The 24,028-nt window shown below is 37.4% G+C and overlaps 1 protein-coding gene across 1 annotated transcript in view; it reads left to right on the top strand.

Annotated features, from left to right (window-relative positions):
• The first annotated feature begins 1,415 nt into the window (after positions 1-1,415).
• LOC137287568 (dynein axonemal heavy chain 5-like) overlaps positions 1,416-24,028 on the top strand; it is a 65,658-nt gene continuing 43,045 nt past the window's right edge. Inside the window, exons 1-23 of the mRNA XM_067819932.1 lie at positions 1,416-1,598; positions 3,582-3,631; positions 6,003-6,089; positions 6,433-6,465; positions 9,035-9,097; positions 9,434-9,505; positions 9,843-9,902; positions 13,001-13,174; positions 13,624-13,816; positions 14,066-14,231; positions 14,907-15,000; positions 16,089-16,187; positions 16,526-16,707; positions 18,410-18,529; positions 18,789-18,990; positions 19,215-19,310; positions 19,504-19,767; positions 19,878-19,943; positions 20,350-20,579; positions 20,907-21,058; positions 21,497-21,704; positions 22,249-22,469; positions 22,653-22,912. Coding sequence (XP_067676033.1) covers positions 1,496-1,598; positions 3,582-3,631; positions 6,003-6,089; positions 6,433-6,465; positions 9,035-9,097; positions 9,434-9,505; positions 9,843-9,902; positions 13,001-13,174; positions 13,624-13,816; positions 14,066-14,231; positions 14,907-15,000; positions 16,089-16,187; positions 16,526-16,707; positions 18,410-18,529; positions 18,789-18,990; positions 19,215-19,310; positions 19,504-19,767; positions 19,878-19,943; positions 20,350-20,579; positions 20,907-21,058; positions 21,497-21,704; positions 22,249-22,469; positions 22,653-22,912 — 3,195 coding nt within the window. The 5' untranslated portion in view covers positions 1,416-1,495. The remainder of the gene's footprint in view (positions 1,599-3,581; positions 3,632-6,002; positions 6,090-6,432; positions 6,466-9,034; positions 9,098-9,433; positions 9,506-9,842; positions 9,903-13,000; positions 13,175-13,623; positions 13,817-14,065; positions 14,232-14,906; positions 15,001-16,088; positions 16,188-16,525; positions 16,708-18,409; positions 18,530-18,788; positions 18,991-19,214; positions 19,311-19,503; positions 19,768-19,877; positions 19,944-20,349; positions 20,580-20,906; positions 21,059-21,496; positions 21,705-22,248; positions 22,470-22,652; positions 22,913-24,028) is intronic.

The following is a 24,028-nucleotide window of genomic DNA, read 5'->3' as shown; positions in this document are numbered from 1 at the left end:
CACCATGACTAACATCATACCGTATGTGTATATTACCGAGAACGAGTGAAACAGTTACATTAGGGATTAAAACCTCAATTCTCTTAACAATATTTATACAGTTGTAGCCGACTGAACACTATATATGGTCGTAGTAGAATCGCCCATCTCTGACTCTAGATCTAACTACGTGTAACTCGAGTACTTCATAAACGAGTGATAGACTGAAAATCATTTTAGATCGTTCAACTTAAAAGTGTTTCGCAATATTCACAATTAGGGAGACTATACACAGCTAGAGTTGTAGATTATCCCTGATACAATGTACTTTCTTAACTTAACCGTAGTGTTCAACATTCACGAGTACGTATTCATCTGATCATTCAGGTAATTGGGTTCGTTCGCATCTGCCCTAAAATGACAAACGACTTCACTGGACAACGAAAATATTGAAAACAAATATGCGGTCGATTGAATTTTAGAAAAAAGTGCACCGACAGGGACGATTGCAAATACAAATCAATCAAGAACGACAAATGATCAATCGAAAGTGAAAGAGAGAGAGACGGTGTGACGTACATATGTTCTCGTTCAAATAATCATCTGATTTTATTGATTAGGGAAATTCTTCTCTGTACCGCATGTAATTATACGAAATAAACATTTGCAGTACCTATAGTATGTTTTACGAGAATTGCATATCATGACGACCAAGAAAGCCTGATTTCACGAAACTGCATAAATTAAAATATTTCACGTTGTTTCTGAATTTTATTTGCACACAAGAATAAATTACATGATTTAAAACGCATCACTCGAGGTTTGAACATTATTATATAATGCACAATGTATTAGATCTACCCAATACGTATCAACTAGCATAAAGAATGGAAGCAGTTATAAGTGAGTCAATGACAATTTTTGACGGCATTTTATGAAATATCTAAATAAAGACGTTTGTTATACAAAATAAATGACAATTCTCCTAATACCGACTTTTTCCTCATAGCGTCCAACACTCAACACTGTCTATTATTCCACAACACCACACGGCCGTGAAAAGATTTCCGATAGGCGAACTGATTAGGTAAGAATAATGACCTTAATCCGATTCAGACCCCAACTCTTTTGTGTACATGTCTCCATGGTGAGGGAAACGTCTCCACAGAGCTACTTGCCAAAATATTATTCCGCTAAAAACACCTGTTTTTATATCAATGATTAAATCATATTTTCTGCATGAATTATATGTAACCATGCCCTGTCAGTGACATGCATGCGATGTCATCTAAAACTTACAAGCAATAAATATTTGTGCAGTATTTTTATCGCGGACTATTTTGTATCCCCCACAGCGCGGAAGTCAGAACACGTGCGCGGTAGCACAGCTCAAAGATGACGCGCCTACTTAGTTCGAGTGTTCAGTGAGAACTCGCAGTAACAATTCATTTTTCACAAGGACACTTGGACACAACTGGACTGTTGCTTGTGAAGGGATACTTTAAACTTTCTCAAAATGGCAGACGTCGAACAAGACGGCGGGCCTAGTGAAAAAGAACAAAACAAGCCTGACAGCCCAAAACCTGACCAAGAAGTTGCTCCCCCTCTCGTTACCAAAGGTGAGTGGTGGAAGTGTCATTTGTCAAAACATGACCTTGCATTTACTAAATGGGCTAGCTACCACACGTCAGCATTTCTGCTTCTTTTATTTAAACCTGCACGGTTTACAACATAAAAGTTCTTTTCTGTTCAAGAAAAAATCGATATGTTAAGCGCCTCAACAAATCACATTGAGCGAAACAAACATTCAGATTTCTTCATATCTAGGTGTCAGTATTTTTTCAAAACTTATTGACATGCCGTATACACTGATAACCTATTTGTAATTATACTTTTTACAATCAAATCAGTTTTGCGATTTTTCAAACGTCAAAAATTACTTGTCAGATTTGAATAAAGGTCAATTAGTTAAAACCAAATTAAAGTAAAAATGCCGAATGACATTGAAAAAAATATAAAACTTTCCAGTAAGACTATGCTCAACTACATACAGTAGACCTGTTAAAGTAAACTTTACTGTTTACTAAATATCTTGCATTAATATCTTTTACACTGGCTATAGTTACATTTAACATTTTGTTCAGATTAATGAAAATGTGAATTTAATAAAAATGTGTATTATGTATGGATCTACTCTTTCTTCACATTTTCTTGTTACTTGCTTTTGAACTAACAGACACAATGATGGGAAATTATACTATTTTGAGCGGTGCCTACCTGACACTTTCACATTAGTATTAGACAAACAAGTTTACTTATCCTAATCAGTAGTTTTATCACTAAGTTACCAAACCTTCTCACTCAGTGTAGACAAGCCAGGCTTCAATGACTGTTAAGTAAATATAGACGGAGTGAGTTTATTTCCCATCAGCTGGATTGTCTGATAAATCCAGCACCCCATTGACAATCAAGTACCTGACCCACAATGCTATCTTTCATGATAAGAAACGGAAATAAACTCACGATCACGCCTGAAGATCTTCCAGTGGCAGACAGGCTATTATTTGTGCTTACCCACTGAGACGGTACGCATGATTGATAACTATGAAATCAACTTTGAAAGGGACGATTTTCCCGTCTGTTTATTATTTACATGTGCATTAATGTGTACATATAGTCCATTTAGCTGAATGCCATGTCAAATACTTCCGAAGTATCTGCCGTGTGATTCAAGGTATTAGGAGCCGATGACTTGTTGATATGAAAGAGCTTATTGAAAAGACAGGCCATTAAAGAGTAACAGTAACTGTATTGATACAGAGTGTTAGAGTACTGGTAATGCACTCCATGCTGTATTCTTTGACCCCAGCAACTGAGGTGTGAATCTGAACACAAACCAGTGGATTTGTCCAGAATGCAATAGCGTTTTATAGAGGCTGTTACTTGTAGGTACAAGGGAAGAGTACTGTCTGCTGCAGTTGCCATTTGCATTTTATGGGAAAGGGATAAAACAACTGTCTTTAGAAAATTTTTAGAGTAGAAGTGTAATTACTATGAACACAAAAGCGATTATATTTTATTCTACTCTGGTTGGTTCAGACTTAAAGAAATGCTTCCGTCGTTCCAGAATAGTTCATTTCTATTTTTGTGAAACTGGCCCTACATTTGGTTTATCCTTCCAGCTGTTGCCCTCTTATTTAACATGTGTAATAACCTTGAAGGCAGTGATAGTGGATTTTTATAATGTGAGTTTTATTATGATGACTGCTGGCCCAGTGTCTGGGATAAAAGTTTTACTTTGTAAACCAAGAAACAGAAAGTGCAATGGATTGGCTGGTTTACATTATCCAGCATAAAGAACAAATGAGTTTTGTGACATTAGACTAAACAAAACTGTCATACATTTGGAATCCAACCAAAACCTGGAAGTTTATCAGGTGCATACAGGTTTTAAAAGGTCTCTAAAGTGGTTGCCTAGCTTTGAAATGGCTTTAGTTGAAATATGAATGTGAAAGTATGTTATTCTAATGTTTGGTCACTACAAATACACTTAAGATCCCAAAAGACAATTTTCATTGAAGATGTTTATGTTTGTGTTGCAGGAGATGACAAGGGAGGCAAGAAGCCAGCACCAAAGATGCAGGTCTCCAAGGTAAAAACAAATAACTATTTTTGGTGCATGAAATGTGAATGGTAGATTCTGTTCTGATCATCTTTGCTTGTCTGTGTGTTTGTGTTTTTCTGTAATTAAAGAAACTTGTACATTCCCAGAATACACATTTTTGCATATAAGGAAAAATGGTTTTGTATAGCTACTTATAGGCTTGTACATTGTTATGTAAAATACATGCACATAAATGTATCTAAATGTTTCAGTGTGAAAATCCTTGTTGAATGCTTAGTGGTTAATGTTATTGTGTGGTGGATTTAGGTGTAAAAATAGAACTATTGTATTCATTTGACATGGCATGCCTTCATGAGTGTTCATTTCCACATCCCAATTTCTGTAAGTAACTCAAACAAAACATGTATTTGCTCTATCTGATAATGTGTAAGAATTACCTTTCACTTCCTTTTTTGTTGCTTCTGTGTGTTGCTTTAATGTCACGTTTCATATCAACTAACAAATATCAAGGTTTATACTATAACAGAAGTTCTGAAAAGGTTAAAACTTTTCACATGTTCATATTTTGTGTCTGTTCCTTTCACAGAACTCAGTCCTAAGTTATGTTTATGAAAACTAAAAGCAATATGCCTGACAACAAATCGAAACAGCTGTACTTGTGAAAGTTAATTTACAGAGTATTTGGATTTATGTTTAAAAAATGGTTTCATTCTAATTCAGAGATTCAAATAAGATGATGCCTTTATGTTTTGTTGTCGGAAATACTCCCTTTTAATGTCACAATTGAACTAATTATGGTATAAAGGTTTTCTTCTATGTCAATGCATTTCAACACTGTCTGACTACTGCGCACCAGTCTGAAATCTGAGTAGTTTTCTCAGTAATGTTAGACCCGTGAAAGTCCATGGGTAGAATAGGCTTTCAGCAACCCGTGCTTGCCATAAAAGGCGGCATAAAACTAAACTCACTCACTCAGTAATGTTAGACCCGTGAAAGTCCATGGGTAGAATAGGCTTTCAGCAACCCGTGCTTGCCATAAAAGGCGGCATAAAACTAAACTCACTCACTCAGTAATGTTACCAACTTGAAATATGATATGTAACAAAGTAAAGAGTAGTTTAATGTGAAATATATTAGATGTCTTAAAGAAGGTTATGGCTTGTACTGTGGTAATGAAATATGACTGCACACATCTAAGAAAATCCATCTGAGTTATATTGACTGCACTTGTGTAACTTTGTCATGATGTTTATCTTTGATAACATACTGTTTTTAAATCAATCCCTTTTAGGTTTTAAGCTCTTAAGGTTCAGTGTATTGACAACACTGATCTAGTTTGTTATGCTGTCACTTAGCAGTGCCAATCAATGAGACAAATAAACCATTGCTTCAGTGATCACGCTGATTGATAGCAATAGTCACTATTGCCGTTCACATATAATAGTGGCTAAGAATAAATTCCCTTTATTATGGCGCTCTTACTTTGAATTTGTTGGGCATGGAGTGTTTAATGTTTGCTTATGGTCATTGAAAAGGTACATTATTTTCCTCTAAAGGTACATTTTTCTACACAATATTAATTGGTAATCTATGTTCTATGAAGTTACGTGTGTAGTGAATTGACATAGCCAGAAGTCTGTAAAATGGGGTTGCATTAAGTGAAAGTGGAGAAAACATTTGATGATATTTTTTATTGAGGGACACTGCTGTAAGGTTTAACATAATTCAATTAGATTTTAAATGTTGTTTTAATGACTTCATCTCTTTTATGATAAAATTTATCATATTGTTGTTAATGATTAAGTGCAAACAAGAGTTTCTAATATTTGAAGTATTTGAATTTTTTTGTGAAGGGAGACCAAACCTTTCAGAATCTGTTATAAGAGGTGAAACATGTTCAGATGAATAAGAATTTGGCTGATTTCTTAGGACAGTATATGGATAGATTTGTCTAGCTGGGTGAAAAAGGCTGATTTTAGAATATTCAGAAAATAATCAGCAAGCATTTAAGACAAGCTGTTTTTCTCTGCAGAATAAAATACTTAGCAAGTCTTTGACTCACACTGACTTTCTTAGTGCAAAAATACAGTGCAGAGTATTGGTCAAAAAAGTTTCTGGAGGTTTTTGAACAGTTTTTTGCCCACATATTATGACCAATAAACATTGAGCCAAAGCCCTTGCCATATCTTTGTGGCTGCCCTTCTCCTTGTCCTTTTCTATATCTCACTGAGGCTTGACCATGCAGTAGCCTGAAGCAGGAGTGACATAAAACTAGACTCAACTAGTATCAGTCCTCATACTAATATATAAATGGACTGAAACTGATGCTGAGGTCCAAGTATTGGCTAGTAAACCTAGAAATCTTTTTCGCAGACTAATATGTCTGTTCTATGTACAGGCCGCCATGAAGAAGATAGTTCTGGCTGGAGATGCCATGAAGGAAGTTCAGCGAGCAAAGGCCAACAAAGATGAGAGGAAACTGCAGGTAGGTGACATTGTAGTTCTGTGACTGCCTGTTGTTTACAAGGGGTCTTGTCATGTCCTTAGAGATACTCTACAGGCTACTTGTATACTATCATATATCTCAGTTCCATTGGAGTCAAGAAGGTTTAGTTTCCATTACTATATCTATAGAGGTTAGATTGTTGCTCATGCTTTCAGTCACTGGATTGGTTATTTACAGGCTGATGTAGATGTCAAGAATATGGCTGACAAACATGTAACACCCACTGACATTCTCTCTTACAGTAGATAACAGGACGGTCACCTATTCCCTGTAATAATTCGTAATTATCTGTATATATATGATGTATATTTTAATTCTTCAGATGGATGCAAGACATGCCTACCTCATTGAAAAGGTAGGTAAATTATTCATTTTACCACATGTTGCTTAGTAATTTTCACATGTTTTGGAAGTACCATGATTCTAAATCAGAATAGGCTCTATACAGTTAACAATTCTCATTGCAATATGCTGCATGGAAAACCTTATAGTACCATTACAGTAATCATGGTAATGGTATATTATTTAAGAATGAAAATGATTCATATTCTTGAATAGTTATATTTCATTCTTAATTTATCAACTGACCAAAAGACTGCTTCATGCCAAATATAGGCTGAAGAAATCTATGAACCAGTGAATACAGAAAGGTGTACATAGAACTAATTCTGGTTTATAAGATGAATTCCTAGTAGGTGAAGGTTATGTAGGTTGAATCAAATCTGTTTCTTGGCAGTCGCATTGGAAACAATCTTTTTTGAAAAATTATTTAACTTGTCAGTTGGGGAACAAAACCAGACGAAAAAAAATGGTAACGTAAAACTGGTAACAAAAACAGGCACAACTGACCAGGAGCAAGAATCATAAGCTTAACCAAATATCATGATCAAATATCAAATGTTGACTGATTGACTGAAACCTGGCATACAGAGAGTTTCACTAGCATTCATTGTTTAAAGGATTTTTAGAAAGGTCACTACCCATTGTTCATATTTGATCTTAATTAATGAACACCTAGATATATATAATATACACAGAATATAGTTAAAAACAGTAACATTTCATGATACAGCTTCTATTGTGAATTTAAAATGTGTGTCTCTCAAAAGCATTGCACCATTTCGCCAGATAATGACTTAGGCGGTCATGTGGTCACAACAACACACAGAAAATAGAGCAGTACTGAGCCTGTTTGCTTACTGGGGTATGCTTCAAGTTTAGCACATAAATCAATCCACAAAGTCAAAAGTGGATTTGGATGACATACTAGATACAGATATTATCATATACATACAACCTTTGACATTTTGATTAGACTACTGCAGAGTGGTTTACAAGCCACTTGCCTATCATATGTTCATTGAAAACCAACCTGATACAGAATTAAAATTTCAGCAGTAATGGTACAGTTTGCAGTCATGATAATGCAATGTTCATTCAATGTTCATTCAATGTGTTTAGCCTGTAAGCCGGTACAACATTGGGAAGGTAAACACTGACAATAGTTATGTTTTAGGTTCATGATTTTAATTTTTATTAAGGTTTATAAGTAACTTTAAGCTTTTTTTCATAAAATTGGTCTTCTGATTGGCTTGGGTATAGGCTGTTTTCATGGATGTGAAATGCTGCCATGTACATCCTAAAAATAACAGAAATAAAACCACCAAAAAAGTACATTTTCTGAATATGTTTCCATTGTTTTTAAAAGTGGGTTAAAAGTTACCTTTATATACAGCTGCCATGATTTTTTTTCAAGGGGATCAGTAATAACTAAGCTTTATGCCAGTGCAGAGCAGTCATTTTCATCTTATCAGGGGTGGAAATAACTCATTCCACCGTCTCAGTCTAGTGTTTTTTTGTGTCGGGCAAGCTAATTTGTATATCACGCTGCACCGGAGTCCAGTGGAGTTTCCATTGTTAATTATGTTGTTTGTTTAAATAATTGACAAGAAAATCAGGTATTACAGTGGAAAAATTATCAGGGCAAGTGATTTTACAAGTGCCAGTGTGCCGGCGTACATTAGCAATTCAAGAATTATTTCCATCCCTGCTTTATGTATTGTGCATTGTCTTTAAGAGGAAAAAGAGTGAGAGTCAACATTTTTATCATGCCCTAACACAGCACCCACCCCCATTAACTAATTCAACCATTTTAGCATGGTAGGGGACCTGTATCTCAGCTCGGATGTAGGACATGAGTGCAAATTATGACATACTTTTATGTCAACTGTTTCTTAGCAACATATGCTGATAAAGGACGCTAAAAATGAAAATACTAATATGGCCAGCTACTAGAGTGTTTATGTTGCTTTCCTCCAAAGCAAATACATCTGAAACTCACCTGTAACCAACATCACTTTTGGAATGCATCTCTCTTGGTCTCTGTCCCAAGTTGACATTTCGACCTCTGTGTTTGTTTAGAATGTTGAAAGGAATGCCCGATATCTAGCATGCTTATGAAGTTTTGCCTATTTGAATCCATATTCCACCAGAGGATAGGTCTCTTTCACAGCTCTTCGAAAAATGTAACAAACACAGATGACCGTGTGTGGAAAGGTTCACAAAATCAGTATGACAGTAAACAATACATAACCACAACAATGCTTTATTAGAAATATTGTGCTTCACGTCACTTTCAGCTCGATGGCGTATAAACTACTGAAATGTAAACACTCTGAGCAGACACTTGGGTATGACGTCACACTCACCGACGATAGACCACTAAAAATAAAAATATGCATATGATTGGGCGGGGTTAAAGTGGTTTAAATTTTGGTGCATATTTGCATTTTTTTTACTTTATTTCATAAATGATTGGTGCAGATGTGCTATAAATTCATGTTTGAATGACATGTAGTGAAAATACATAGTGTCTAACCATTTTAAAAATCCTTTAAGGTGGTGTTTTGTTTGTTTATTTGTAGATTTCTGATGCTCTTGGTCTTGACTCAGCTGTGGTAGAAGACTTTATTCTGGGAGATGACAAGGTGAGAGCTATAAGTAGCACCAGCATATTTATCTTTCACTGTCTTCATCCTGAACATCTTTGGAGTGCAACAGTGGAGAAAGAATGCTAATGTGTAGTCTTTTCCCAAAACATTTGAGAATACTTTCTAGACATGACTATTAGCATATATTTAAGTAGCTTTTCAGTAATGTTATGATGTAGAATGATATTGGCTGTGCTTACTGGGACAGACTCTGGACTAAGGCTTTGGATGATTTCTTGACGTCACCAACTGGATATATGACCTTGAACTTGATGTTATGTTGTGACTCATGGATGTACCTCTAATTGAGAGTATTTGTGTTTTTCTTTTCAGTTTGATCTTATTGACAACTTTTTTGCGGAGAAGGGAGCCAGAAAGTTGATGTTTTTCTATCAGGAGGCCACTGTGAGTGAGATTTGTATTGCTTCATGTCAAAAATAGGCTGAAAGTATAAAGTTGGAAAAATGTGTACATGCATTATTTTATTGAAGCCTTCTCTTAAATAACTCCTGTGTGTCAAGATCTCAGAAATTCTTCTAAAATGTGTATTATGTTTAGATTGAGTGAACTTACTAATAAGACAATCATTTTCTGTGTGAAAGTGTGGTATATATTATATATTATACTGAATGTACTGATTTCTACAGTGTTGTAACCTAGCTCTAGCTCATGAGGCTTGACACTTGCAGGGACCGTTCCGAGACATTCTTCTAACATAAAGCATGATTGTGTTTTGTTGCAGAAGTCAACTACCACTGGTAATCCCAGCAAGAGACTATTCATCACCAGTGGGGACACAGAGGTAAGACATGTTGATTTTCTGACAGTTTGTCAGGTGACAGACATTAACTGGTAACCTCCATACATGAAACATACTTGGTACAGTGAAATGTCCATATTATATTTATTCTACAATATTTTGAAATTCATAATTTCAAGTGCTGTTCAATATTGATGGTTTTCGTTGATATTTATTTTTCTAGTTAAAATTATATTAAATCAGTCAAATACAAGTTGGAGGTATTAAGCTCCCAGTTTTGATTTTTATCACCCCAATTTTCAAACAGTGACACTATCACATCACTATCAAACAAAGATAGAGGATTTGTTCCAACAAAATGCCTTTGATAAATCCAGATATTTGGTTCCAGCACAGTTGAAATATCTTGATGCTAAGAATTAACTCTGGAATGAGAGATGTTCTCTGTTAAGGTCTGAAAATAGCAAATCGTGAAGGGCGTGTCAGATGCACAACAAAGTGCTATTTACAAATGGGTCCATGGTAATTATCATTATCAGAAGAATTCTCTGGATAATCTGATGGAGTTTGATGTAGTTTTCCTTTACTTTGTTTTACAATGACTAAAATGTAAGAAGTACATATGCACTTGCTTTTGTAGCAGGTTAAAGGTGAACTTAACCTTTTCTCTTGGCGTTTTTTTCCTTTCATAAACACACACTAACCTAGCAATAATTGTTAAATAACTTTGTCTGATGAGGTGTAAATCGATATTGAACTACTTGTACACAATCGCTAATATATTACACCCTGCTAACATTAAAACATGAGAGGTTTATAGTGTTGTGTATTACATTGTTTACTGCGTCGTGTACATTCTGTGGTAATCACACAGGACATTACAGCAAAGACAACTGGGTATTGTTGCATGTTACACTGTTAATTACAGTGTGTACCTCTGGCATATTGCCAGGATGTGTTACCTGGGGACACTTTGATGAGTTCTGTCAGCTTAGAGCTTGGTTTCCCCCCATTGCGTTATTTATTGATCATATAAACTTAAGATTGGTATTGATCTGCTCTCAAAGTTATGTGATTTGTACCATTAAGCACCGTCTGTCGTCTCTCAATGGGTTTATGATGCTGCTGTCGTTGGGAAGGGTGTTAGCATTTCCTTGCATTTGTCAACAGGAAATGGTTTTCTGTTCATTTGTAGATAAGTCCCATTATATTCTACATGAAAAGGAAAACGAGGAGAGCAGTGATGTTATCACAACTTCAATAACTTTGTTATTACTCTTGGTACAAACACCCAATATAGGATTTATTATCCTCGTGTAGTTACAGTTTAAACACAGTTGTATTGATTGTGCTTGTTGTGAAACAGAATAGTTTGTGTCAGATTACTTTTGTGATTGTGTCCTGAAAGGTACTTGTGCTAAACACAATTCCAGTTTAGATACTAATGACTGTAAAAATTGTACTGACTGGTATTCAGAGTGCATTGTGAAAGCTGACATTATGTGATTAAAGTGTTTGGCTAAGTCATGTAGTAATTGGTTGAGTGAATATACTGTTTTGTTTTAAGATAGTGCAGCCTGAAAATAAATAAGATATGTATTTATAGATGTTTATCCCCCTGGCATGTAATGCGGGGGGATATAGTCGACACCTCGTCTGACATGTTTTGGACGTTTTGTCTCAAAATGGAGGAATGGCCTCGTTTCTGGAGCAGAACTCAAAAACCATTCAATATTTTTCTGGGTAGATATATCAATCAGAACCTATAGTGGTGCCTTTTGGTATTTACAGGTTTTTGTGATTTAGTATCTTCTTGGTTTCCATGGAAACGTTTCTCAAAAGTGAGAGATGTGTTTCGTTTCCAGAGCAGATCTCAAAAACTTCCTAATATCTGTCAGTAAAACTTGGTAGATATGTGTGGCAGATGTTAAAGTGGTGCCTTTTGGTATTTACAGTTTTTTGTGATTTATTATTTTCTCTGGTTCCATGGAAATGTCTTGGACTTTGTCTCCGTATGGAGGGATGGGCTTCATTTCCAGAACAGAACTCGAAAACCATTTCATATCTTTCAACAGATCTTGGCAGATATATGAGACAGATCTTGAAATGGTGACTTTTGCTGATTACAGATATATGGCATTTAAATTTGTCATGTATTCCATGGGAACAATTCAAACTTAGTCTAAAAAAACAATAAGTAACTGTCAGATGATTTGTCCTTTCAAACAGAAAGGGGCTGGGGGGACATGTCATCTTCTGATGACTCTTGTTTTTTTATGGCCTGATGTTTTTTTGTTGTGACAGCACACTCATATGTATGGTCTACTTCCTGTCCAGGATATGTCATTTAATGGTGTCTATGCAACATGTACTTAAAGAATTGAACGAAGTCCTTCACATGACTGCAATATCTCTGACTGTTTTTCAGTAGTTTTGGTCATATTTTAAGTTATGCCTAATCTCAGGTTTAGTTTCATGGGTTAATACTAGCTGTTATCATACGTTCTTCCTGGTGATGTGATGGCATCTAAACATAAATACCAGCATTTGCATCCTCCGGGATGGTACACTTACTTCAGATGATAGAGTTCCCCAAACAGTTAAATGTGTCTGGAAGAATCACTGATAGCAACTAAATTGGTTCATTTGGTTTTTTTTTTCAACATATGCTGATAAAGGATGCTAAAAATGGAGCTCCTGGCTATTTTGGCGCTGATCCCTCACTTGACTGTTCATAGAAACTGGATCTCAGTCGTAGCTATGGCTTGAATGGAAAGGATTATTTAAGGAGTTGTTTCAGGATTTCTGTTTGAATATTATGTGTTGGTATAGCCTTGTGGGCTAGCATTTACTAGTACCATCAAAGTTTGATTCTCTGGAGACATGCAACAAAGTAACACATTTGTTGTCTGTTTACTGTGGATAACATATGACACCAAAATGAAGTATGGGTCCACAAGTCACAGGTGTAACAATACAGCAATACACTATTGTATCCTGGTATATGATTCATGATGCAGTATGTTGATAGATAGCCAAATCTACATCATGTACATAGTGCCCTCAATTTTGAAATGAGTAGTGGAAATGCTGTACAGACCCTGTATTCTGATGGGTTCTGTGTACATCTTTGTTATCAGGGTCTGCATGGAGTGTGCCTGTACTTCCTGAGGTTGTCAACCAAGGCTATTTCCAACAAAAACATCACAGATGAGGTCAACTTCGGTATGATGGACTGCAACCAGGGGCAGGTGCTAAGTGGCTTTGAGAAACACATGTCAAAGGTCATACTACCAGCACTGAAATCTCTAGAGGTAGGTACTACCAGAGTTCAAAATACCTGTCCAATCGTTCGGGATGGTTTATTTTCAACACAGACTGCCAGATCTGACCAATGGTCCTGTTAAGTTTCAATCCTTATTTTACAAGTTTTAATTTAATTAGACTAAGTAAATCAGCAAGTTTTACATCTGACCAACCTTGTGGTCTGGCTGAAATTTTTGGGAGTGTCATATCCTGGTATTAGAATAGTGGAAATTTCATATTAACATAACTTTTGTTGAAACGTCATTGTGAAAAATATCAAGTACAAATATTGGACATGTTTGTAGATTCAGTGTTTTTTTTTCAGATTTATCTATGTGACTCAAATTTCATATGAATCCTTGATATGTTTCAGCAATTGTTTATGATTTTGATGTCTGTTTATGCCAGGTTGTGTCAAGTAGAATCTATTTTGAATGCAATTTGTGTTTTTTTTCAGCAATGGGGCACCTTAACAAATGGCAGCAACGGTAACAATGCTCAGGTTGAGGATTTCTTGGAAAACATGGAGAAGTTCATCAGCAGCCTCATCTCTGCTCTAAACAACATGGAGGGTCAGGTCTCTCTGGAGGAGAATGGGACAGGACACATTATAGACAGCATGGAGTCTCCCTCAGACTATCAGACTGCAGGTATGGTGTGGAACTCTTTGGATGATGGGAGTTATTGTTATTCTGTTGACAGTTCGTAACATCCAAGGCAAAGTCAGGAATGTGTATCCTTGTTGGATAAATAATTCTCATAGACTTACAGTAGTCTTAGCAACACAATTTCTTTTAGGTTGACTCAGTAAAAGTTTGAAACTTTTGAAGATTGTGAATCTATATAGACACTGGTGCAGCTGTTTAGACACACAGTTAAGCTGTATACATCTGTTACAGCTGCTAACACAGAGTACCTGGAGAAGCTGGAGGAGCTGCTTGGTCTTTGGTCCAAGCAGATTGAGCAGGTACTGGCTGAGAGTGAGCAGATGAGGCGAGAAGCTGATGACATCGGACCAACTGCGGAACTAGCATACTGGAAGAGTCGCATGGCCAGATTCAACAAGTATGTCTACCACCCTTTTGTAGTTTCATGAAAGCGTTTTCTGACCTTGAAGTAACTCTGAGTCCTCTGTACTCTCCATTATGTATTGTAACATTTTATTGATCTGAAGACAACTTTGTTATGCCACTGCATGGATTTAATGTCCTGTGTCAAAACTTAGACACACTTTGCTAATCCATTTGTTAAAGCTGGTATCCCAGACTTTTACAGACAGACTCAATCTGTGAGTGTTTAATCATGTAAAAGATTAATGGTGCGTTTCCTTCTAAGTATAATTAACCCTTACTGTGTTACGACTGCACAATAGTCTAAGACACCAAACTGAAATCATTGAACCACTTTCTTTATCACACTTTCAATCTGATATTAGTAGCAAATGAGTTAATGTATTTGAGATGGTTGGCTGAACTGAATAAACCTGTTAATGATTACTACTTTAATATTAATAGCCATGTATTATCAGGTATTTTTGACTGCGATATAGATAGGGTATTGAAAAAACACAGATTTAACAGCATCCAAAATACTAGTCAGGTAAGGCTGTGGCACAGATATTGATTATACTTGTCTGAGTTTTCTGTAATTAGAAGAGGGATCAATTATTGATGGAGTCTGAGGCAAGGAATTGCTTCATGTTGCTTGTCAGTGATTTACAGTAGTCAATTGTTTTGGCAGCCTCCTGGAACAGATGAAGAACGCAAGAGTGAAGCGAGTGGTGGGCGTGTTACAGGTGGCCAAGTCCAAGTCACTGAAGAAGTGGAAGGAACTGGTGAGATGTGCAGCAGCTCGGTCCGACATTATAGCATGTTTCCACTCCTTCTTTACACAACGATAACTCAGAACCCACCAACTATGACAGATTATCTCAAGCAGTGATATCACTATATCTTCATTCACCATGTGCACCATCCGTAAGGAGGAATTTATTTGAATACATTGCCTTAAGAGCTTGTTTTAGGCAGAGTCAAACTCTGCCTCAGAGGAGTCATCTATATGGTTGTTGACTCAATGTTCATTGTCTTGAGACTTTCTGTAGTAAGTTGGTGATTCTGAAGTGATAACTGAGGATGACTAAACAGTGGCTGAAAGTAAGCTTAACAAACTTTAGCAAAGAAAACATCTTGATGATGTTCACCAGACTAATGGTACTATCCATTGCTGCTATCTGGTGCTCACTTTCGCCCAAGCCCTATTGTGACTCAGCCATTTTGAATCCCAAAATCTGTTAGAATTTATAGCATGTGACATCACCTGGATCTTGTATACAAACAAGCAGCGTACTGCTGCTGCTTAGGCAACAAAATGCTGAGTATCAACCCACAAGAGTTAAGGTATCAAAACAATTTGTGAAATATATGATTTTTTAACAGAGATCACTAAGACATAAACAGCTTTAGATACATGTGTCAAATTTCCAAGTAGTTGGTTGTCGGCCACCTCAATTCAAGATTATTAATTTCACCTCGTGATGGGATATTCCCCTGCAGTATGTAGTGCGCAACATAAATAAACCAGTGAAGTGAGTGAAAATAGGTGACATCGCTCCAAACTATCATGGCAACTCCATGGCATCCTCCGAAGTGAATGTAATCTACTTTCACATCATTTTTCAACACACTAACTAATGATAAGTCCATCATATTAACTAGTGGGTACTATCATACACTTAGTCTATTATTTGTCTATATTTTATAAGCTCTTGTTTCTTATCTGAGGTAAAACTGGTAACCCCAAGATGTACATTGCTGAGTTTGTTAGATTGTATACTGCTAAACAGAATGATGATAGGCAGCATCTGAAATAAGGTTGTCTCTGTAATATTTCTCAAAATAATGTGTTATTCTGTTTTGTATCCAGGATGGTCGCATCACAGATGCTGCTAATGAAGCCAAGGACAATGTGAAATATCTCTATACTCTCGACAAGTTCTTTGGCCCACTTGTCAAGTGTACTCCAGTAAGTTCAAGATGATTAAACGTGATGTTGATTCTATATCCAGCAACTGTTCCTTCTCATTCAAGAGAAATTCATTGATCAGGTTGTCAGGCTTGATGACTGGTTTATTGTCATTGTATGTCATCATACCCTGACAGGGTGAATTCTTGCTCATAACAGTTATTACTGGTTTGCTTGCTCCAGCTTGGAATTGATTTCTGTTCATTGTATAGTTGGAACATGGCTCTTTCTTACTTGAAACGGGTAATATAAATGATAAAACAATCATACTTTCCAGCCTGTCCATCATAATGACCAATTTAGCTAGTGTGTTGAATAGTTGTGGAAATGTTGTACAGGCTAACATGGTGGAACACATTCCAAGTCTGATGAATGCCATCAGGATGATCTACAGCATCTCGCAGTACTATAACACCTCCGAGAGGATGACCTCCTTGTTTGTGAAGGTCACCAACCAGATGATTACAACATGCAAGGCCTACATCATGCAGGGAGTGAGCAAGGTGTGGGAGCACCCAAGGTATGTTCAGCTTTGCCCTCATACTTGAGGTTATGGGAAGCCGACTTAAGCACTGCAGTTCACTATGCAGAGTGACCTCAGTATTGTGCTGAGGACAGTGATTGTAGGCCTTATTGTATAGTAACATTTGAGAGGTACTGTTCTTCAATACTTCCATTTTACTGCAGATTGGAGTTTTGTTATGGTTGATAGTTTGCCGTGGCAAAACGTATAAGAAATCCCTCCAGAACCAGCAAAATATGACACAGACAAGTCTAAAATATTCAATAATACTTATTGACCAAAGAGTAAGATCATGGTGTGATTCACAGTAGACGTTTCATGTACAATGCAACTGAGTCAAATCTATAGTAATGGGTCACAAACATAATATCAACTCACCAAAGTCTTGGTTTGAGAGTGAGAAACAGTTATACTAAATGTTACGTAGCAAGCGGTCTGTCCTGGATGTAGGTTGATGTTGATAATCGGACGAAGAGGGAGACAGGTGTAGATAGACCGAATAATGACACAACTCCAGTATAACACTGTGTGTGAGTCCGTATGTGTGTGTGAACACACCAACCAGCCTAATATATACACAGTCACTGATTCTTGAGCATTCCAGCAAAGTATGGAACCTTTGCGACCAGCTCGTGTTTACCAATAGTCAAAACACACCAAAGGGAGGCAACTCTAAAGCGCTACCTTAAAGGCGTGCTACTAAAACATTATTACCAGTACAAAACGTCACCCATAATAATTATAACTCACCACTCTAAACATTGGTACCTAACTATAACTGTCACTTATTCAATAATAATACAAATTACAGAAAACACACTCTTGTAACAACTGAATAACAATGACAGAAAATGTAAACACTTGATTAAGTAAGACTAGCTACAGGCAGTACTACTGAAATAAGTACCACTGGAATAAGGTTTTCACTTATCTTCTGTTACAGTTAAGAATTTACTGTGACAAACAATGTAAGAAATCCCCTGTGAACCAGCAAAACAGAACAAAGACCAGTTGTTTACGTTCAAATTCTATTATTGTTATTATGCAACGAGATCAAGGTATACAAAGTCACAAGTCAATATAACAATGCAGATTTCAAATACAATTTAAGAGAGACAAAATCTAAGTCAGTGGGTCACAAAATACAATATAGCAAACTCACCAAAGTCTTGGTGTGAGAGAGAATCATTTTGGCAGAATGTCAACACAGCGATCGGTGCGACCGCAGATAATGTAGATTCAGGCGTTGACTTGGTTTTGATGATCAAGTGTGTTGGCAGTAACTCCAGTAAATATGAATGAATGGGAGTGTCGCTCTCCACACGGCAACCGACCTATTTATATATAAACTAAGTCATTTCTCGAAAGCTCAGGCACAAACGAACATCGTCGACACTGTAGAATGCCCTAGAATAGGTCTCCTAAACATCGAAAAGTGGGAGCAGATAAATTCCGGAAAACCAGAATGCGTGAGGTAGCTATTAAAACGAAATGTGACCCATCATAATTAATATTCAAAACACTAAATGTTGTGACCCAATAATAATTATTACTGAATTAATAACAAAAATATACAGAAAATACACACTCCTAACACTTCTAATGTTGTATAAGACTGTGTAGACAACCTATGGTGTATTGCTGATTTCCCCACCAGCTGTGATGTGAGATGCTGCATGTAACTGTCCTCTTTTCCTAGACCAATGCTGCTAAAGAGATTGGGGGAGTGTATCAACCTGAACAAGGAGTATCAGCGGCACTTCCACAAGACCAAGGCAAGACTTCAGGAGACGCCCAATGAAAGACAGTTTGAGTTCAGGTGATATATCTGCTTATCCATTCATTATGGGGATGCTTTGAATGATTGTGGTGAAAAGTGTCTTTTTAACTGGGGCAGGTGCTATTTATGATGGCAGGTGATGGTTATTAGAAGTAAGAAAATGATGTTTTCTAGCCTAATTGATGGTTTGATAAAAGGACTTTCAAGCAGTCCAAACTGATTTTATGGTTTGGTTTGAGTGTTGGCTGATAATGAATTTAACCTGTTTTCATTGAAGATCATTTTCCCTTTCTTCCAGTGAAAACTACATTTTTGGCAAATTTGACACATTCTGCAAACGTTTGGATAAGATCATTGACATGATCAACACAATAGAGATGTTTGCTGGCATTCAGGATATGAAAATAGAGGGTCTGGACACCATCATCGTCAGGTACAAGACTATTGTTGATGTCACAAAGAAGAAGAACTATGATGTGTTGGACCATCGGAAGCAGGAGGTTAGTGTCATCATCAGAATACCTGTCTCTCACTTGAAACAGGGTTACTTGGTAGACAGGATGTCTGCCTTGACTAATACTTGACTAGTCCTTCTAGTATATCTTTGTTTAACTTTAATAGTAGAAATATTACTGTCATGGATGGGATTCAGTTTCACTGATGTTTGTCTAGTTTGTCATTATATTTGTTGAGCCCAGCATTAAATGTTTTCTTTACCTTCCAGTTTGATCAGGACTATCTTGATTTCCGCAACCAGATTGATTCCCTGCGTATGAGCATCCAGACCTTCATGGACTCATGGTTCCAGAGATCTCTCACGGTTAGTCTTGGAGCCGCTACAAGCTCTACAACAATTTTGTTTGCATCAAAGATTTACTCAACATGAATTTGTCTTTGAAAGTGCTGTTTTTTTGTGTTTTTACTTCCCTATTTTATCAAGTAAACTAAGAGAAGAATGCATATGTAATAATGGTAAAAGGATGCAGGGGTTAATGTCTAAATTTGATCTTCAGACCGAGAAAGCCTTGGAGCTACTAGACAAGTTTGATGCCATCAGTGGAGCCCAGCTGGACATGAATGAGAAGTACATGCGGGTCATGATGAGCTATGGCAAAGACTTGGAGTCAATCAGGAAGATCTACCAGAAGAACAAGGGAGACCCCATCATCCCACGGAACCTGCCCCCGATTGCTGGCCGAATAGCATGGGCCAGACAGTTGTACAGGAAGATTGAGCTGCCCATGAAGGTGTTCAAGAGCAAGCCAGAGATACTGAAGGTCAGTCTGGTTACAATCAGGATACTTTTACAGGTCATTAAATTGCAGAATTTCTGTGCTGCTGGAATGAATTTTAATGATGCTGAATCTGTGTTAACTTGTTTTTGTAGCATGCTGAGGCCAAGAAAATAATCCGAAACTTCAACAAAATGGCTGGTGTTTTGCTTGAGTATGAGGTAAGATGTTTGCATTTTTCACTGTTCAAAAGTCCTGTTATTTCAGTTAAGATTGCATGGTTAAATTACATTTTCTGATTTTCTGATACAATATTACCTTGGAGGTTGTATCATGTTGAGCAAGTGAGAAGTATTCTACTTAAAACTGAATGGACACAGTAATAATGAACACATAATGACAAAGTTTGATCGTTGTCTTCCTTTTGACTTATCAGTTAATAGGGAACACCTGTACATCTCAGTCTTTGCTCTGTGGCTCACTTGAAAAATATACCTTTGAAATATTATAAACGTATTAGATAATTAGTGATGTGGTTCTCTTTCCTCTAACAAGCTACAGCGTGAGGTATTGCTGTCAGTAGGTAACCTGTTTGTTGAGATTGATGATGGACCTGTGATGTTGCAGCTGCTGTATCACCGTGGATGGTTCCGTGCCGTGGAGGCAGCAAAGAGTGGACTGCATGCTTCACTTCTTGTGAAGCACCCAGAGTCCAACGAGCTGTTTGTCAACTTTGACCCCCAGATTATGGAACTGATTCAGGAGGCTAAGTGTCTGCAGGCTATGGGGCTGGAGGTTCCCCGGGAGGCTAAGGACCTCATTGTGAAGGAGGAGACAATCAAGAGCAACCACACCACGTAAGTGACTCCTGGAAACATCAATCTGTAAGCTGTAAGGCCCTGACAACTTTGAAGATATGTTCCATTTTCAAGTCTTTCAGACATGAAAACAGTAGGTCCTAAATCGTTTGTGTTTGATGAAGAAAAAATTTGATTGATTGTTTGGTTGTTCCAATTATTTCAATTAATTGGAACACCACTAATCCATATTTGTCATGATGTTCCATGATTTATCTCTAACCATGCTAACATATAAATATCAAAATGGCGTCAGACAGTCATGTCTTATTTGTTTTAGTTTATGATGAAGCTGTATTTTACAAAAGCAATTTCTTTGACATGCAGTCTGCAGGAAATCCTGTCTGAGTACAAGGGCATTGTCGGAAGTATCGCCCACGCTCTGTTGCCTTTGATGAAACCATTCCAGGACCGTGTTGAAGAGGCCCTTAGTCCTGGAGTGACAAGTCTCACATGGACTTCTCTCAATGTTGATGCATGTGAGTCTCAGTCAATCAGTGTCTCACACATTTGTACTCTCACTTTGTTTCTTGTTACCTTCTCTCCTTGTAGAGATTCTAGGGTAACTTACACTGTTTGCACAGGCTTGAAAAAGCCTTGAATTTGGCACCCATGATAATAACTATAAATAACCGAATATATTTGGAATATTTTGCTCCTATATTAAGTGATATCATGAAGTATAAGCTTACAAATAAGCAGTTCTGATGGTACATGAACAGTGTGTGATTAAAGGACATTTGCACGTGATATATTACTTTGAATCGTTTAATCATTTCAGTGAAGTCTTTCAACAAAATTCAAACTTTTGTATGATGCTGTTTTGATGAACAGTGAAAATTATCAGCTGCTTTTTGTTTTCCTTGAATATTTTGTTCAGTGATTGTCTGTATATAAATGATATCCCCATTTTCCAGACACTTCTAAAATCTATGAGGTCATGTCCTCTCTTGAGAAGCTAGTGAAGACTGTCAACGATATCCTTGACTGCCGTATCGAGGCTGTTCTACAGGAGATGTCCATTACAGCACTTTGTGATCTGCCAGAGTATGAGGCCATTCCTGCTGAAAAGTTCCTGGAAATCACAGAGGACGTTGTCAAGCAGGCATCAGAATCTCTAGCAACGTAAGCCATTTTGAGTAACTTTCCTACTGAGGTCAAGTCTCAGAGACTGGGCAAAGGGTACATCTTAACTTAATAACTGTTTTGCAAAAGGGTTTTTGACACTGAACAAATGTGCGTCCACTATGCACAGATGTGTAGAATAGATTTAAGAATCCCAAATTACTGTGCCAAGGAGATGCACAAACTACGTACCAGGTATCAGTAGTTATCTGCGTCCGTAACCCATCAGTCCTGTCCACTGTTCACTGATTCATTCTAGAATCTGAAGTAATTATCTCAATGTAAGTATACAGTACACTTCATTTCAGTTCTTTACTGAAACCTAATATTACCAGCATGGATCAGAAACATTTTCTGATTTGGGGTCCTCTAGATACCACTTTTGAAGGTCACGGTAAAACTCATTAACTACTAGCAAGTCCTGTAGTGGCCATGAATGGTTCAGTTTTAGTGTAGCTATGTCATGAAAGCTACATATAAATCAAATTTTGTCAGCCCAAAAGTTGTTGGTGTAGCTAATATGTGTTCACTTTCTGTTTTCCAGTCAGAGTCAGTTGGTTGAGAAGTCAGTGAATGAGCTGGTGAGTACTCTGAAGGGAAAGCTGTATCCCGAGGAGCAGACCAACCTGTCCCCTGATGATGGCTACGCTTGTGTTCAGCCTGACACAAAGAACAAGAAGCAGCGTTGCCAGGAGTGTCAGCCATGTTGCTACTACAGCCTCCTAAACTACTTCACACAGCGCAACACCGAGGCCCTTGTCAAGTGTGAGTACTAACACCTGTAAGGTTGAAAGGATGGACTATATTAGTTCCTGATGCTCACACATGTATGTCTTAGCAATTCTCGTGGTTCTCAAATCAAGTTAACAATGAAATCACTGTCTGAAGTGGCATTAAACCATTGTGGCTTATTTCCTTTGTGTATTGACTTGTGATGGCTTCCCCCAGGTACCCGCCTTTCCTTGGACACCATCAAGCGTCGGCTGCAAGCCTCCAACAAGTACACCATGGGGGATGAACTGAAGGAGGACCCCAAGCCTCCCCTGTTTAAGGCTGATGTCATCCTGGCCATCCCCAATGTTGTGATGAAGCCCAGTTTGGAGGATCTCCAACACACTCTCAACAAGGCTGTGCAGATAATCCTGAAGGCTTCGGCCAACATCCCACAGTGGGAGCACCAGACCCTGCAGCAGAAGCAGCAGCAGAAGGTAGGGATCATGCTGGCTATAGCCTTTATAGCCAGATAGCTAGATAGGGATATGGTCTTCAGATTGCATGTGTGTGAACATTTGTACAGGTATAATCATACACTAATGCTGTTTATGTTATCTAATGCTGACATTTGTGAGAGACAGGTGGTCAGATTTAATTTCCCTGATAATGTGAAACAGCTTATAGATGGCACATCATTCCCTCATTCTGTGGATTGTTGATCAGGCTATTAACCATTGGTTCCCACAGCATGAACTTCTAAACAACATATTGTGTATTTAGTTCAGCAGGAATATTGGAAGTTGGTGTCAAATATTTTAATTATATTTATGTTCTGTTGAACTGAATACACATTTGACTCCACTGTTAGATCAGAGAAGACCATCACAAGTTGATTGCTAACTGATTTAAAGAATGATTGATTCATAAAGTTTCAAAGAACCAGAGGGTGATTTGGTTAAAAGGAAATGTTCATAAGAATTATTTGAAATGGCCCATACAATTGCTTGTGTTCTTGATGTATTGTAGGATCAAGTCTACTGTTATGGCCAGTTTAATGGTGGTTTTCTAAGTTTGCTTGTTTAGCTTAGGCTTAGATAATGGATGGTTTAACATGTTAAAGGTTCCTTTCTCCCATAAAGTCATCCGAGAGCTACTTGGATCATAAATCTGTTTCACTGCTATAAAATCACGATAAGAACTGGGGATGTATGAAACAAGGCCAAATTGTTTTAGTGACTGCTAGTTTGATTGTAACATGAACCTGGGCAGCTATCATTTAGATCCCCTGTGATAATCCATGCATGTGCCTGCAGATGTTGGTCTGTAGAGGTATCATGACAGAGTAGAAGGTCTATATTTGTGTCACACTAGCCCTTAGCTGACCTAGTGGAGCAGGGCTGAGACTGTACAAGCTGCAGTATCATAGCAAGGGTAGCCATTGTACAGCTGACTAACACTGCTTGTGTTACTAACACTAGGTGGCAGCTGCTAACTGCTGATGTATAAAGAAATACAGCTTCCATTCAAATACTGATGCCAAATTGACACCATGGAGATGCTCATACCAGGTCAACTGCCATTTAAGGAATCCTTCAGAAAAAAACTTTTCT

The sequence above is a fragment of the Haliotis asinina genome, chromosome 6 (assembly GCF_037392515.1).
Source record: "Haliotis asinina isolate JCU_RB_2024 chromosome 6, JCU_Hal_asi_v2, whole genome shotgun sequence".
NCBI classification, from domain to species: domain Eukaryota; kingdom Metazoa; phylum Mollusca; class Gastropoda; order Lepetellida; family Haliotidae; genus Haliotis; species Haliotis asinina.
Note: the sequence above shows the minus strand (reverse complement) of the source record. Positions and strands in the feature narration are given on the sequence as shown.